Source organism: Nycticebus coucang, chromosome 6 (assembly GCF_027406575.1).
Source record: "Nycticebus coucang isolate mNycCou1 chromosome 6, mNycCou1.pri, whole genome shotgun sequence".
Lineage (NCBI taxonomy): Eukaryota > Metazoa > Chordata > Mammalia > Primates > Lorisidae > Nycticebus > Nycticebus coucang.
The window spans coordinates 117,312,408-117,329,285 of NC_069785.1; the positions used below are offsets into that span (position 1 = coordinate 117,312,408).

General features: G+C 37.8%; 1 protein-coding gene across 1 annotated transcript; it reads left to right on the top strand.

Annotated features, from left to right (window-relative positions):
- The first annotated feature begins 9,346 nt into the window (after window positions 1-9,346).
- On the top strand, window positions 9,347-9,578 carry LOC128588980 (ubiquitin-like protein 5). Its single transcript, XM_053595829.1, has one exon. It carries the CDS (start codon window positions 9,347-9,349, stop codon window positions 9,566-9,568), a length of 222 nt encoding a protein of 73 aa, XP_053451804.1. The 3' UTR covers window positions 9,569-9,578.
- The last annotated feature ends 7,300 nt before the right edge of the window (window positions 9,579-16,878 follow it).

Sequence of the window (16,878 nt, forward strand, 5' to 3'; positions counted from 1 at the left end):
TCCAATGAGTTCTTAACTTGGAAAGGAATTTGACAAAAAGACAGTACAGGGTCAATGCATTTTAGATTATGAACTCTTTAAGATAGTCTGAAAAAGACTAGGAACCGAACTGCTCAGTCCACAGATTGTGGACCACTGAGGAATTTATTCCACACTATATTAATTTGTATCTTGCCAAAAGAATAAGAAAGCGGTTAATTTTAATAAGGCATCAATTAAAAAAATAACCACAGAGTAAAACCAACAACTGGGTAAAAGCAACTCAATTGACTACATCTTTGAAACTGGGAATCCTAAATACTGGATGCTATGGAGCTACAATAGGCCATTAATTATGTTTAGTTTTTGTTCATCTTCTTGCACTATTTCACTCTGTTATGAAGCCGATATAAATTAGAATGCATACACTTTGTTTTTATAAACACATTACTTGAGAATGACAATAACTAATGTAAAACTAAAACATCCCACTTGAGCTGCTGGGCTTAGCTCTGGAGATGAGCATTGTATGAGATTTTGCAACTCACATAGTGTCTTTTGAAGAGACATTTTCAAATGTTAATGAAGTCCAATTTCTCAATTTCTTCTGTTTTGGATCATGCTTTTGATATCATATCTAAGCAATCTTGACCTAAATCAAGATTACAAAGACTTTTACCTGTGTTCTCTTCTAGATGTGTTGTGGTTTTACATTTATTTTTTCTTTAATTTTATTCAAATAAATATGAGGGTACAATATTTAGGTTACATTGTTCTCACTTCCAGGGTAAAGTTCCATTTGTAGAAGAGCCCGTCACCCAGGGGGCGTGTTATCCACCCTCACAGTGTGCACATTAGGTGAGATCCCACCTCACATCCTCCCCGCTTCTGCCAAACATTCGCCCCCCTCCCACTTCCCTCTATCCCCGAACTGGACTATAAGAGTGTTTTATTGTTCTTAGGAACATGTAATTATTTATATATTGATTTCATATTAGTATGGAGTACATTGGACATTTATTTTTCCATTCTTGCAATACTGTAATAAGAAGAATGTATTTTAACTCCTTCCAGGTAAGTATAAAAGATGTAAAGTCTCCATCGTTTTTAATGACTGAATGGTATTCCATGATATACACATACCACAGTTTGTTAATCCATTCAGGAGTGATTGGCATTTAGGTTGCTTCCATGACTTGGCAATTATGAATTGAGCTGCAATAAACAGTTTAGTGCAAATGTCTTTGTGGTAAAATGATTTTTGTTCATCTGGGTAGATCCCTAGCAATGGGATTGTAGGCAAACACTGCACTTTTTTGCTTCTAATCTACCTTTTTCAATTTTTTAATTCACGTATGTGACTAAGAAAAGCACCTTCTGAGTATGTGTTTCCTTTAAAGATTTAAAGTAATACCTTAAATGATACAGCTAAGTCAATATGATATACCCTAGATTCTAATCTGATACGGTTAAGAGAGCTATTATTTTACCAAACAGGCATAGAAAGTGAATAAGTAGACAGGACTGTGATACTAGTATACTTAATAGCTTTTTAACAACCATAAAGTCTATGATGCCATTTCTCTCATTTCTGATGTTGCTAATTTGGCTAGTATCACAGTACTGTTTGTATATTAAGTCTTAAAATTGAGAAAAAAGCCTCCATAACCCTGAAAACACAAAAGTATTAATAAGCTCATTTTAAAACAACTAACTCCTTAAACCCACCTAAATGCACAGAGATGGGGCCTTGCTCTTGCTCAGGCTGTTCTTGAACTCATGAGCTCAGGCAATCCACCCACCTCAGCCTCCCAGAGTGCTAGAATTACAGGTGTGAGACACCATGCCCGGCCTGTATTATCTTTTTAATATGTTGTTAAATTCAGTTTGCTGAAATTTCGTTTATAATTTTTATATAAAATTGGTTTATAGTTTTCTTGTAATGTCTATCTGATTTTGGTATCAAGGTATTGCTGAAATCCTAGAGTGAGTGGAAATTAGTATTCCCTACTCTACCATTTTCTGAGTTTTGTATAATTTATAGGTGAAGCCATCTCAGTCTGAAATTTTCTTTATTAAAAGCATTTTAACTGAAAATTTATTTTGTTTAATAAGTGTTGGCTTTTCAGGCTAGTTCTTATTGAATTATTTTGGTAATTTTTAGAAAATTTGTCCATTTCTTGTAAGTTGTTAAATTTATTGGCATAAAGTTGTTCTTAATATCTTTTTAACAACTATAAAGTCTATGATGCCATTTCTTTCATTTCTGATATTGCTAATCTGGTTCTTCTCTCTTTTTTTCCCTGATCTTCCTGGGTAGGGGTTTCATTGATTTTTCTCTATTCATTTCTCTAATTTCTAATTGATTGATTTCCACTTTGATATTTTTCATTCTCTTTCTTCTGCTTAACATGAGTTTAATTTGATCTTCTTTTTCTAGTTTTTTAAAGATGGAAGCTGGGGCAGTTACTTTGAGCCTTTTCTTCCTTTACAATATAGGCACTTAATGGTATAATTTTTACTCAAGTACTCCTGTATCTGAAGCCCATATATTTTGATATGTTGTGTTTTTCTTTTCTATTCAGTTCAAAATACTTTTAATTTTTTCCTTGGTGTTAGTATGCCATTTAGCTTCCAAATATTTAGAAATTTTTCAGAGAGCTTTCTGTTATTGATTTTGAATTTAATTGCATTGTAGTCCAAGAGCTTTGAATTCTTTTAAATTTTAAATTTATTGAGACTTGTTTAATGGCCCAGGTGATGGTCTGTTTCAATAAATGTTCTATATTTACTTGAAGAGAATATGTATTGTTTTTATAGAATGGAATGTATGTTCTGTGTATAGTTAGAAAATATATATATTTGTTTATCTTATTCATTATTGAGAGATGGATATTAAAATCTCTGATTATAATTGTTGATTAGTGTATTTAGTCCTTACAGTTTTATTATTTTTTGCTTCATCTATTTTAAAAACATATCATTAGATGCATAAGAATTTAGGATTATTATGTCCTCCTAATGACCTTTTACAATTAAATAATGACCTTCTTTATCTTTGGTGGTATTGTTTTGCTAACATAACCACAACCTTCATTTGATTGTGTAAACATTAATGGCATTAGTGCTTATTAGTAGTATTAGTATATTTTTCCATCCTTTTACTTTCTTGTGTTTATATTTAAGGTGTGTTTCTGGAAGGCAGCATGTAGTTGGGTCTTGCAGAGTTTTTACTTGGAGTGTTTAGGCCAGTGGTTCTCAACCTTCCTCATGCGCCCAAATGCTGCAACCCTTTAATACAGTTCCTCATGTTGTGGTGATACCCCCAACCATAAAATTATTTTCATTGCTTCTTCAGAACTGTAATTTTGCTACTGTTATGAATTGTAATGTAAATATCTGATATGCAGGATGTATTTTCATTGTTACAAAGGGGTCACGACCCACAGGTTGAGAACCGCTGGTTTAGGCTAAAGTTGGCAAAATCATTCTGTAGAGGGCCATATGGTAAATATTTTAGGCTTTATAGACCAACACAATAATCTTTGCCTTCTCCTTCTTTCTTCTTCTCCTCCTCTTCCTCTTCCTCTCTTCTTCTTTGCATCTCCTTCCTCCTTCTAACGGACTTGTTAAAAGTGTAAAGACCCTTCTTATGACAAGGGTCATACAAAACTAGGCTGCAGGCCAGATTTGGCTCATGAGTCTTGATTTGTTGACTCTTAGTTTAGACCACTTACATTTAATGTGACCATATACTTAGCTTTAAAATACATCATCTTGGTATTTGTTTTTTCTCCTTGTCCTGTCTTTTTGTTGTTTTTTGTTTTTTTTTGGTACTCTTTTTGACGCCTAAAGCAGTCACAAGCCCACCTGGATCCAATGGAGGAGACTTAGGCTCAATTCATGATAGAATATTAGCAAAGTTACATGTAGAAGTACATGTAAAATGTAAGATAATATTATAGTCTTTGAAAAATACAATCTGCTACAGTCTGCATCTAGACACAAAAAGTTCACTTCCATCTTCACATGCACAACTTGGTTACTCCCACACCCCTAAGAACTATGAAGTGTCATCCTACTGCAATATCAGTTCAAACTCCAAGGTCTTATAAACTAAATTAAATCCAGATGACGATAGTGATTCTCTGATGCAACTTGTCTAGCATACGTGATGTATACATTAAGGCATAGTTCGTGCTCTAAAGTTAAGTAAACTAAAGAGACAAGTTATTTTTTCTTGCTCATGCACACACCCATGTGAGACAAGAATATGATAATCATGATAACATTCCTTTTTTAAAAGGAGGAAAAATGAAAGGCACACAGCAGTCAATGATGCATAGCAATTCACAAAAACCAGCCAAGCGCATGTTGTCAGTTCCTTATTTAGGGCTCAGCCCAACCCCTGGAGTTGTCGCCCATGATTCTTGGCTATACCTTCTGGACTTCTAGTCCCAAGCACTGCATCATTCTTTTTCCATAAAATCATTTCTATGTTTGCAGCTAAGGAGTCTTCTTAGCCTGTTTTCTGCCCATAAAAGCTTAAGGACTCAAAATTCTCTGTTTGAACTTCTAACTTTCTCTGTTGTTTTCTCTCTAAACTGCCGTTAACGGAATTTTTAATTCCGTTAAAAATTTTGTGGGCTTCCTGTATATTAACTCAAAACACCTTTTATTAGTTAAAGCCCACATTCATATATCTCTTTGAAATTAGCCCTTCTTTACCTTGAGGTTTCTAGAAGACAATCCCTTAAGAATCTCTGAAACCCTGTTGTTAACACTGAAGGTCTGCAGGGACTGCTCTTAAGATACTAAGAAGGACTTTCATGTATTTGAAAAAGTCCATGCAACATAAGCTTAGATCTTTTCAAGGCACCAATAAATAGTTTTACAGTCACACTCTTGGCTTCCTAATCACTCTGAGATGTTTTGATATTTTAGCATCCTAGATTTGATCTTCCCCTTGAATTTATTTCTGTGTTGAGAATTTTCTTCTATGAGAGAATGCTTTTGTTTTTTATTCTAAATTTTTTATTAGAACAGAATAGCTCATCTATATGTGCCTTATCATCCATGGCTAAAATAATTCAGTTGGCCCTTGATATTTTGCTTAGAAATTTTCTTAGCCAAATTTGTCAGCTCCCCGGGCTCATTTTTATTTTCCATATGATTGCAAAAGAAAAAGTTACATTTCAAGAAATATTATAAGAAAACAATATTGCCAAACTTTCTGCCATTATATATCGAGGGTCATTTTTTCCTCTTGTCTTGTTCTTTTTGTCTTCTGAGACATTGTTTATGTCTCATCTCTATTGATCAAAGCAGCCACAGGCCTGCCCAGATTCAGGGCAGTCTTGATGGGAATGTGACAAGGTCACATTGTAGGAAAGCCAGTAGGATGGAAGACATTGCTGCAGCCACCCTTGGAAAACACAATCTGCCTCATCACATATACAAAATTCAATGCTTGTGGGCAAATGGGGTTTAGCACAGCAATGGAGAGCCCATGAGAAGACACTATTGTGAGATTAGGCCAGTGAAGACTATTCCAAACTGGCAGTAAAGATGCATGATCATATCTTCCAAGAATACTCTCACTACTTTGGGAGCCGCACAACCCGTGTCCTCCCTCCTGTGCCCTCCCTGCCGCTGCACCAGCCGTGCATCTGGCCAGGGACTCTGGTAGCCCCACAACCCACTCCCTCCTTCGAGAGCCCTCCATACCTCTGTGCGGAGCCCTCATCCTGGCCAGAGATGGCTGCAGCCTTGGACTCTCTATGCCAAAGTCACTGGGCTCCAGGCAGTCCCAGAGCCTTGAGCACCACCTCCCTCCCTGTTGCTGGATCTGGGTGTGCCACACTCCAGAGCTGCTCCCACAGCCAGAACTCCCTGGATGGGGCTCCTAAAGAAGCTACACAGGGTCACTCCCTACAAAGATCTAGCAACAATAGAGTGATCCCGCCAGGGTCTAATCTTGGAGAAACCCCTCCCCAATTCTGAAGATGGCCAGAGGCAATGGTGAAAAACAATAATGGGTTGGAATCAATGGAAAAACTCTGGAAATATGAATAATCAGAGTATATCAACTCTCCCAAGGAACAACAAGGCAGACACAGCACAAGATCCCGTGCATAAACAAATGGCTGAGATGTCAGAAATTGAATTCAGAATCTGAATAGCAAATAAAATCCAATTAGAATTTCAAGCAGTAATCCAAAAGATGTCTCAAGAATTCAACGAATTCAAAGACCAAATGACCAAAGATTTTGACACATCGAGACAAGAAGTTGCAGCCCTCAAAGATCTGGGAAATACAGTAGAATCCCTCAGTAACAGAATGGAGCAAGCAGAAGAAAGGATTTCTGACATTGAAGACAAAGCTTTCGAATGCTCTCAAACTCTCAGAGAGGAAGATAAATGGAGGGCAAAAACAGATCTCTCTCAGAGAGCTCTGGGATAATTTGAAGAAAACCAATATTTGCCTCATAGGGATCCCAAAAGTGATGATGTGGCTTCACAAGGCACAGAGTCTCTTCTTCATGAGATTATGAAAGAGAACTTTCCAGACATGCAAACAGATACTGAAATTCAGATAGCAGACAGTTTCAGAACTCCAGCAGGACTCAACCCAAATAAGACATCCCCAGACACATCATAATCAATTTCACTGAAGTTAATATGAAGGAGAAAATTCTGAAAGCAGCCATATGTAAGAAAACCATAACCTAAAAGGGGAAGAATATTAGAATAACTGCAGATCTCTCTGCTGAAAACTTTCAAGCTAGACGAGGATGGTCATCGACTTTTAATCTCCTAAAACAAAATAACTTTCAACCCAGGATCATGTATCCAGCTAAACTGAGTTTCATTTATGATGGAGAAATTAAATACATTAATGACATTCACATGTTGAAGAAATTTGCCATAACTAAACCAGCTCTCCAGGATATTCTCAGACCTATCCTCCATAAAGACCAGTGTAATCCTCCACCACAAAAGTAAAGTCACCCAGAAACTTTTGATCAAATCAACTTCCACAGTCACAAAAGGATTAAAAATGTCCACTGGACTTTCGAAAGGCTTATCAATATTCTCAATAAATGTGAATGGTTTAAATTGTCCTCTAAAGAGGCACAGGTTGGCTGACGGGATACAAAAACTCAGGCCAGATATCTGCTGCATACAAGAATCTCATCTTACCTTGAAAGATAAATATAGACTCAAGGTGAAGGGATGGTCATCTATATTCCAAGCAAATGGAAAGCAGAAAAAAGCTGGCATTGCAATCCTATTCGCAGATACAATAGGTTTTAAACCAACCAAAATAAGAAAGGATAAGGATGGGCACTTCATGTTTGCTAAGGGCAATACTCAATATGATAAGATTTAAATTATTTATTATTAAATATTTATGCACCCAACCAGAATGCACCTCAATTTATAAGAGAAAATCTAACAGACATGAGCAACTTGATTTCCTCCAGTTCCATAGTAGTCGGAGATTTTAACACCTCTTTAGAAGTGTTGGATAGATCCTCCAAAAAAGAAGCTGAGTAACAAATTTTAGATTTAAACTTAACCATTCAATATCTGGATTTAACAGACATCTAGAGAACATTTCATCCCAACAAAACTGAATACACATTCTTCTCATCAGCCCATGGAAAATACTCCAAAATCGATCACATCCTAGGTCACAAGTCTAACCTCAGAAAACTTAAAAATATAGAAATTATTCCTTGCATCTTCTCAGACCATCATGGAATAAAAGTTGAACTCAATAACAATAGGAATCTGCATACTCATACAAAAAACATGGAAGCTAAATAACCTTATGCTGAAGGATAGATGGGTAATAGATGAGATTAAGAAGGAAATTACCAAATTTTTGGAACAAAATGATAATGAAGACATGAATTATCAGAACCTCTGGGATACTGCAAAGGCAGTCCTAAGAGGGAAATTTATAGCACTGCAAGCCTTCCTCAAGAAAACGGAAAGAGAGGAAGTTAAGAACTTAGCAGGACATCTCAAGCAACTGGAGAAGGAAGAGCATTCCAACCCCAAATCCAGCAGAAGAAAAGAAATAACCAAAATTAGAGCAGAATTAAATGAAATTGAAAACAAAAGAATTATACAAAAGATCAATAAATCCAAAAGTTGGTGTTTTGAAAAGATCAATAAAATAGGTAAACCTTTGGCTAACCTAACCAGGAAAAAAAGAGCAAAATCTCTAATTTCATTAATCAGAAATGGAAAAGATGAAATAACAACAGATGCCTCAGAAATTTAAAAAAATTCTTAACAAATATTATAAGAAACTTTACTCTCAGAAATATGAAAATCTGAAGGAAATTGACCAATACTTAGAAGCATGCCACCTACCAAGACTTAGCCAGAACGAAGTGGAAATGTTGAACAGGCTTATATCAAGTTCCAAAATAGCATCAACTATACAAAATCTCCCTAAAAAGAAAAGCCTGGGACCAGATGGCTTCATGTCAGAATTCTACCAAACCTTTAAAGAAGAACTAGTGCCTATATTACTAAACCTCTTCCAAAATATAAAAAAAGAAGGAATACTACCCAACACATTCTATGAAGCAAACATTACCTTGATCCCTAAACCAGGGAAAGACCCAACAAGAAAAGAAAATTATAGACCAATATCACTAATGAATATTGACACAAAAATATTCAATAAGATCCTAACAGACAGAATCCAACAATACATCAAAAAAATTATACAACATGACCAAGTGGGATTTATCCCAGGGTCTCATGGCTGGTTCAATATATGTAAATCTATAAATGTAAGACAGCACATAAACAAACTAAAAAATAAAGACCATATGATTCTCTCAATTGATGCAGAAAAATCTTTTGATACTATCCAGCATCCCTTCATGATCAGAATACTTAAGAGGTAAACATTATCCTAAATTTGGTTCAGAATTTGCATTCTAATGCACATTTTCATGCTATTTCTACAAATAAACACACTCACAAAAAAAAAAAAAAAGAAAGAAAAAGAAAATTGGTATAGGGTTGTTCTGAAAGGCTGAAGTAGAGATTGGATGTGCCTTCTGTTGTAGAGATGGGGAGTTGCTCTTGCTCTACAACTCCAGAGCTCAAGTAATCCACTGGCCTCTGCATCCCAGAGTGCTAGAAAACTCCTCCCATCAGCTTCTTCTAGCCAAGGATAAGACAGGAATATATCCTCTAGAGTTCATTGTGGTTTGCAAATGTATGGAGATTGCAAAAGAGTCTCTCATGGTTTTTAAAATCTCATCCATTGGAGCACTTGAGGCTAGAGGTTGTGGTGTCTGCAGGTTGGAAGTTTGAGATTGGAGCTCCAGCCGGGATGATTGAGGTTGTTTGCAACGACTGTTTGGGGAAGAAGGTCCACGTTAAATGCAACACCAATGACACTATTGGGGACCTTAAGAAGGTGATTGCAGCCCAAACTGGCACCCGTTGGAACAAGATTGTCCTTGAGAAGTGGTACACGATTTTTAAGAACCACATGTCTCTAGGGGACTATGAAATCCATAATGGGATGAACTTGGAGCTTTATTACCAATAGAGCAGACTTCCTCCCCTCTGCCCTACCATCCTTTCCTCCCACACTGGTATGGAGGATTGTTTTTAAAAACTCACATTAGGAAGGAGTGGCCAATGGCCAGGAGGGAATATGCCCAAGTTTTATTGTGACTATTACGATACATATCTCACCCATGACTCTCCATCTGTGAGAAAGACACACTGCTGTGGGAGGAAACACAAAGAGACTGTGAGGGAACTATCAGAAATGGATGGAAGAGCAGGCCTAGAGCCTGATTGACAAAACACCACTGCATTTCAATGAGGAAAAATACCTCCTATTCCATTCTCTGCTCCTGCTCCTGCAGGGGAGATGATTCCACCTCCCCCCAATCTTGCGGGTCCTCCTCCTCCTGGAATGATGCCAGTGGGAACTGCTCCTGGAATGAGGCCACCCATGGGAGGTCACATGCCAATGATGCCTGGGCCCCCAATGATGATGTTACGTGACCGGAGACACGAGAGAACAGTGGCTTTGCCACGGGTGCAAGCTCACTCCTGTAATTATTAAAGAGAAACAAGAAACAGACTACATAGCATGGGATGGTGTGTAACCAAGCTTCTTCATTTCTGGCCACCCTATATACTCCGGTGGTCACGTGGATATTTTTCTTATTTTATCCCACAGATGAGACCTCCTGCAGGTCCCATGTTGGTGCTCACTGGTCCTGGAATGACTTGACAGGCAGATAAGGGTAGAGGGGAGTTATCATTATGTCAGTTTCATATTACTTGCTCTGTTTCACCAGGAGATCGTGGTGCTGTGACTCTGGGTGTTCTCTTAATAGCGTGGTAAGGAAGACTTGCTTTCCTTCCTGTCAAAGAGAGAATAGTTTTGAAGGGAAGAAGTAAACTCAAAAAGGAGGCAGTTTTCATTTGCATTGTGAAATGTGAAAATAAAACTGTTAACTATTTTAGTTGAAAAATAAAATGAAATAAAAACTCTCTTTAATGTGGAAGTCACCAGAAATGAGGCTGCAGAAGTACTGAAACCTGTTGAGAGGGAGCCTGCTGGGTGCTGTAGGCTGGCGGGCTGATGGGGTGGCAGATGAGGAGCAAGACACTGCTTTTGAAGAAGAAAATGAAAAAATTGGAAGAGGTTCAGAGGGTGGACAGGGTAAAAGACAGACTTTTTTTCTGAGGAATTGAGATGCATGATGTATGGCTTTGGAGATGACCAGAATCCTCATAAAGTTCATTACTGACATGACTCACAAGGCCATGTCTCTTGGCAGACAAGGTTGAGTACAAGTTGAAGATATCATTGCAATTTGAAAGGATCCCAGGAAGTTTGCTAGGGTTAAAGACTTGCTTACTATGAATGAAGAATTGATACAAGCAAGAAAAGCATCTGAAGAAGCCAACTATGGATCCTGACATCTTTTGTAGTTTCTGAAACTCCATTATGCTCTAGGGAAACCATATGTAAGAATTGTTATATTTATACAGTAAGGTATATGTAGTGCCTTATGTAATGAAAGGTAGAGAAACTGAGTTTTCTGCCTTTATTTTTATGGCTTTGAGTTTTATAGTGATATTGGATTAATTGCCTGCCTTTATGTGACCATACTTGAATTACTTATTGAGTTTTAATGAACACACATAAGTTAAAGCACCTTTCAAACCACGCAGTTCTTTCCGACTATTAACAAAGGATGAAATATTAATAGTGTTCATGTGTTAGGCATATTTGTGCTATTGTGAGCTAAGCTGTAGCTGTTTAATATGTGAAATCTAAATGGCATCTTTGAAAGCTCAAATATGTGCTTTATGTATTCTGAAGTTTTTATATAAAAGTAGTCTGAGATTATTGCAGTGAACATTTTTTTATGTTTCATTCAAAGGAATGATATAGGAAAAGACCATTTTATTCATTTATCTTTTTTTTAAATTAAATCATAGCTGTGTACATGAATGTAATTCTGGGGTACAATGTGCTGGTTTTATATGTAATTTAAGATAATTTCATCCAACTGGTTAATGTGGCCTTCACTGCATTTACTTAGTTGTGTTAAAACATTTGTATTCTACACTTTAGTAGATTTAACTTGTAGCCTTATAAAATGCACTGTAGGTATGGTCCCACCAATTATCCTCCCTCCACCCATCCTCCCTCCCTCCCCTCCCTCTCTCTTTCCCCTTCTTTTTGGGCTGTAGTTGGGCTACATATGAAAGCTATAAATTGGTTTCATAGTAGGGCTGAGTACATTGTATACTTTTGCTTCCATTCTTGAGATATTTTACTAAGAAGAATATGTTCTAGCTCCATCCATGTAAACATGAAAGAGGCAAAGTCTCCATCTTTTTTTAAGGCTGCATAATATTCCATGGTGTACATATACCAAAATTTATTAATCCATTCATGGGTCGATGGGCACTTGGGCTTCTTCCATGACTTAGCAATAATAAATTGGGCTGCAATAAACATTCTGGTGCAAATAAAAAAAAATTGGTATAGAAGGGACATTTCTTAAACTAATAGAGGCCATCTACAGCAAACCCACAGCCAATATGGTATTGAATGGAGTTAAATTGAAATCATTTACACTTAGATAAGGAACCAGGCAATGTTGCCCATTGTCTCCATTGCTTTTTAACACTGTAATAGAAGTTTTAGCCATCGCAATTAGGGAAGAAAAGGTGATCAAGGGTATCCACATAGGGTCAGAAGAGATCAATATTTCACTCTTCACAGATGATATGATCATATATTTGGAAAACACTAGGGATTCTACTACAAAACTTTTAGAAGTGATCAAGGAATACAGCAATGTCTCAGGCTAAAAAATCAACACCCATAAATCTGTAGCCTTTATATATACCAACAATAGTTAAGCCGAAAAAACAGTCAAGGACTCTTTCCTTTCACAGTAGTCCAAAGAAGGTGAAATATTTGGAAGTATACCTAAGAAAGGATGTGAAAGATTTCTATAAAGAGAGCTATGAAACTTTAAGAAAAGAAATAGCTAAAGATGTTAACAAATGGAAAACATACCATGCTCATGGCTGGGAAGAATCAACATTATTAAAAGGTCTATACTACCCAAGGCAATATATAATTTTAATGCAATTCCTTTTAAAGCTCCATTGTCATATTTTAAAGATCTCGAGAAAACAATACTTCATTTTATACGGAATAGAAAAAACCTCAAATAGCCAAGACATTACTCAGAAATAAAAACAAAGCAGGAGGAATCACGCTACCAACCTCAGACTGTACTATAAATCAATAGTGACCAAAACAGCATGGTACTGGCACAAAAATAGAGAGGTAGATGTATGGAACAGAATAGAGAACCAAGAGATGAATACAGCTACTTACTGTTATCTGATCTTTGACAATTCAATTAAAAACATTCAGTGGGAAAAAGATTCCCTATTTAACAAATGGTGCTGGGTGAACTGGCTGGCGACCTATAGAAGACTGAAACTGGACCCATACCTTTCACCATTAACTAAGATAGACTCTCACTGGATAAAAGATTTAAACTTAAGACATGAAATTATAAAAATACTAGAAGAAAGTGCAAGGAAAACTCTTAAAGGAATCGGCCTGGGTGAATATTTTAGAGGAGGACTTCCCAGGCAATGGAAGCAGTATCAAAAATACAATACTGGGACCTGATCAAACTAAAAAGCTTCTGCACAGCCAAGAACATAGTAAGTAAAGCAGGCAGACAGCTCTCAGAATGGGAGAAAATATTTGCAGGTTATACCTCTGACAAAGGTTTAATAACCAGAATCCACAGAGAACTCAAACATATTAGCAAGAAAAGAACCAGTGATCCCATTTCAGGGTGGGCAAAAGACTTGAAGAGAAACTTCTCTAAAGAAGACAGGTGCGCAGTCTACAGACACATGAAAAAAAGCTCATCATCCTTAGTCATCAGAGAAATGCAAATCAAAACTACTTTGAGATAGTAGTGGTTTTGCAAATCCCAAAACCAGAGATGTTGGCATGGATGTGGAGAAAAAGGCACACTTCTACACTGCTGGTGGGAATGAATACTAATTCGTTCCTTTTGGAAGGATGTTTGGAGAATACTTAGAGATCTAAAACTAGACATGACATTCGATCCTATAATTCCTTTACTAAGTATATACCCAGAAGACCAAAAATCACAATATAACAAAGACATCTGTACCAGAATGTTTATTGCAGCCCAATTCATAATTGCTAAGTCATGGAAGAAACCCAAGTGCCCATCGACCCACGAATGGACTAGCAAATTGTGGTACATGTATACCATGGAATCTAATGCAGCCTTAAGGAAAGATGGAGACTTTACCTCTTTCATGTTTACATGGATGGAACTGGAACATATTCTTCTTAGCAAAGTATCTCAAGAATGGAAGAAAAAGTATCCAATGTACTCAGCCCTACTATGAAGCTAACTTATAGCTTTCATATGAAGGCTATAACCCAACTATAGCACAAGAATATGGGGAAAGGGCCAAGGGAGGGAAGGGGAGGGGGGAGGTGGAGGTGGAGGGAGAGTGATTGGTGGGGTCATACCAACGGTGCATCTTAGAATGGGTACAGGTGAAACTTACTAAATGCAGAATACAAATGTCTACATATAATAACTAAGAAAATGCCATGAAGGCTATATTAAACAGTTTGATGAAAATATTTCAGATTGTGTATGAAACCAGCACATTGTACCCCTTGATTGCACTAATGTACCCAGCTATGATTTAATAATTTTAAAAAAGGAATACTGTCACTACTTATTGTAAGGTGGTGTGGTCATGGTGAGGACATAGAAGGATACTGCAGGGGAATGGCTGAGAGTAGAAGGAACCCTGAGATCCCAAAGTCACTAAGATGATGTAAGCTGAAATGGCCTTTCCTTTTCTCTTTATTGTGTATTGAGACGTTCATACCTATTAAATAAGTGATCCTGCATTAATAAAACATTTATCATCCCAAGTTTGGCCACCTACTCCACTTTCCAATGTCAATGCTCACTTTATTGATATTTAATGAAGATCAACATTGTACCACTTATTGAGGCTATTAGAAACATAGCTCTTGACCTAAATTAGCTCAGAGTGATGGGCGGCGATAAATCAGATAATGAATAATTTAAACATATTTGGGTAAATTCTAGGGAAGACCTTTTATGAAAAGCAGCTCAGGGAATAGTAGAAAGGTCAAGAAAGGTCTAACTATGGGGTGGGTGGCCCGACCGAGTACCACCAGCATCTAGATAATTCATGAAAAGTAATTCCAGGTACAGAAGTAAAAATAGTATTTTTGAAAGAAAGAATAACAATTGGTACAAGTTATAGTGTCATGAAAGGGCACATCTTGTTTTAGAAGAATGAGAAATTCAGCATGGTTGAGCCATAGGTCCCCTAACGTGAAGTGAGAGGGAGGACTGGAGCAGGTCAGAGCCAGTTGCAAATCACTGGACACTACTTTATCTAATTTGATGTTTATTTCATAGGCACAGAGAGAGCAGAAAAGGTCCTTAAACAGCAAATGACTAGGATGATGACACTGATGGCAGTATGAGGGAAAGAAAGACTGGACACCCGGGGGAAAACAACAACAAAACTCCCCAAAGAGTCCCTTGAGTCAGAGGTTCTGACCAGCATGAAAGCCTGCTGGGAAGCCGTGGCTCAGCAGCACTGTCTCAGCCAGTTCCCAGGTTCTTATGCAAGATGGAGGAGGCCGCCTGGCTGTGGAGACCAAGTGCTAAGCGTGTTATATTCTCCTGAACTGACTCCAATTAGTTGGTGATGACTGCCTCAAATACTGTGTAGAGAAGGTATCTGAGGCTCCAGCCAGGCCCAGTGGTAAAGAGTCTATCATTCATTGTTAAACAGCAATAACTCCCATAGATGTAGGATCAGAGTAATTAGTGTACTACAATTGTTTCTTATAATTAATAGTAATATAATTCATCAGCATTCACATCTTAATGGACATGAATGAAACTAATCAATATAATTAATGCTATTTGCCATCTCTGATGATGGGGTGTTAATACCAATGGCATGTCGTCTTTCCAGCTAGTACTGAATCAAGCACCCAGGAACAGTTAACATTGCCAGAAAGGAGCAGCAGAAAAGTGAGAGTTGTGACTAACCCTGCAATCCTTGTCTTCCATCTCCACTTGGACCTCTTGAGTGAGAGGCCCAAGGTTGTGCTGGTCATTTGCCTACTGGCTGTAATCCTAGTGTGTGACGGTAAAGGATCCAGCTGTTGCTCCAATATATACATTTCTGGGTAAGACTTACAATATGGGTTAAATATTGGAGAATATACGTACTGGCGGTATTTTGCAAGTGCAAACATTCTCAGTGGTGGACAAAGTAAATGAATGGAGCTTAACAGATGTGTGGCAATGAGATTTGGTGGGGATTGTGGAAAGTGAAGATCTAGGCTAAAGCCAGTCAAAGCCACACTTCAGCAAAACGGGCTGAGTGTGGGGGGGAGAGAGAGATGGGGGTTGAGGGGTCCTGCACACACATCTGTGGCTGAATGGAGCCAGCTGGCAATCCAGTTGCTTCATCTGAATGGAGGACTGGGTGGCTGGTGAATGTGTTGGCTCCACATTTTGCCAGTGAGATTGAGGTCGCCAGTAAGTGCTACAAGCCCACGTGTTTTCTGGGGTTGATGAAGAGACACACCATATGTCTCAAGAACCAAACAAAGAGGAGGCAAAGATGGTGTTTAGCTGCAAGCAAGAAGGGGGCTGGACCGTCGTCTTTCCCAGGGGAGGTCAGCCATGCAAGGTGGCAGAAGGCGCCAAGATGTCCAGAAGCAGAGCCAAGATGGTTCCAGAAACCTTCTTTGCATATACTCAGAAGCTTTACCAGTTTTTCAGTGAAAATCCAGAGTTCTAACCATCTAACGCAAGGATGGGGTGACATTGATTTGAAAGATTTAGAGTTGGTGCTTTTCTTTTAATATTCCTGCTGAACAGACTTAATGTTGGCCAGGACCTGGTCTTCCAGGGCCTGCAAGGATGAGCTGGCTATAGCAGGACTCTGCAGATAATGAAATGAATTGTCCTGCTGAATGGAGATATTTAAATCTTATCCATCTGGATGTAGAATAGCCTCTGCCGAATATGACTATTTGAATTTAGCACAATTGATATTGAGCTGTTCTTTCTGAGAGTAATTGGCCACCTGGTTCATGGCCATCTCTCTAATGTCAGTAATACTGTGTCATCAGTGTATTAAAAGCTACTTGTCTACCAATCTGGCAGCCAACATTCAGAGTATCTAAGAGCTGAATTACATTTAGTAGGTGTTGATTACAAAACAGGAAAACTG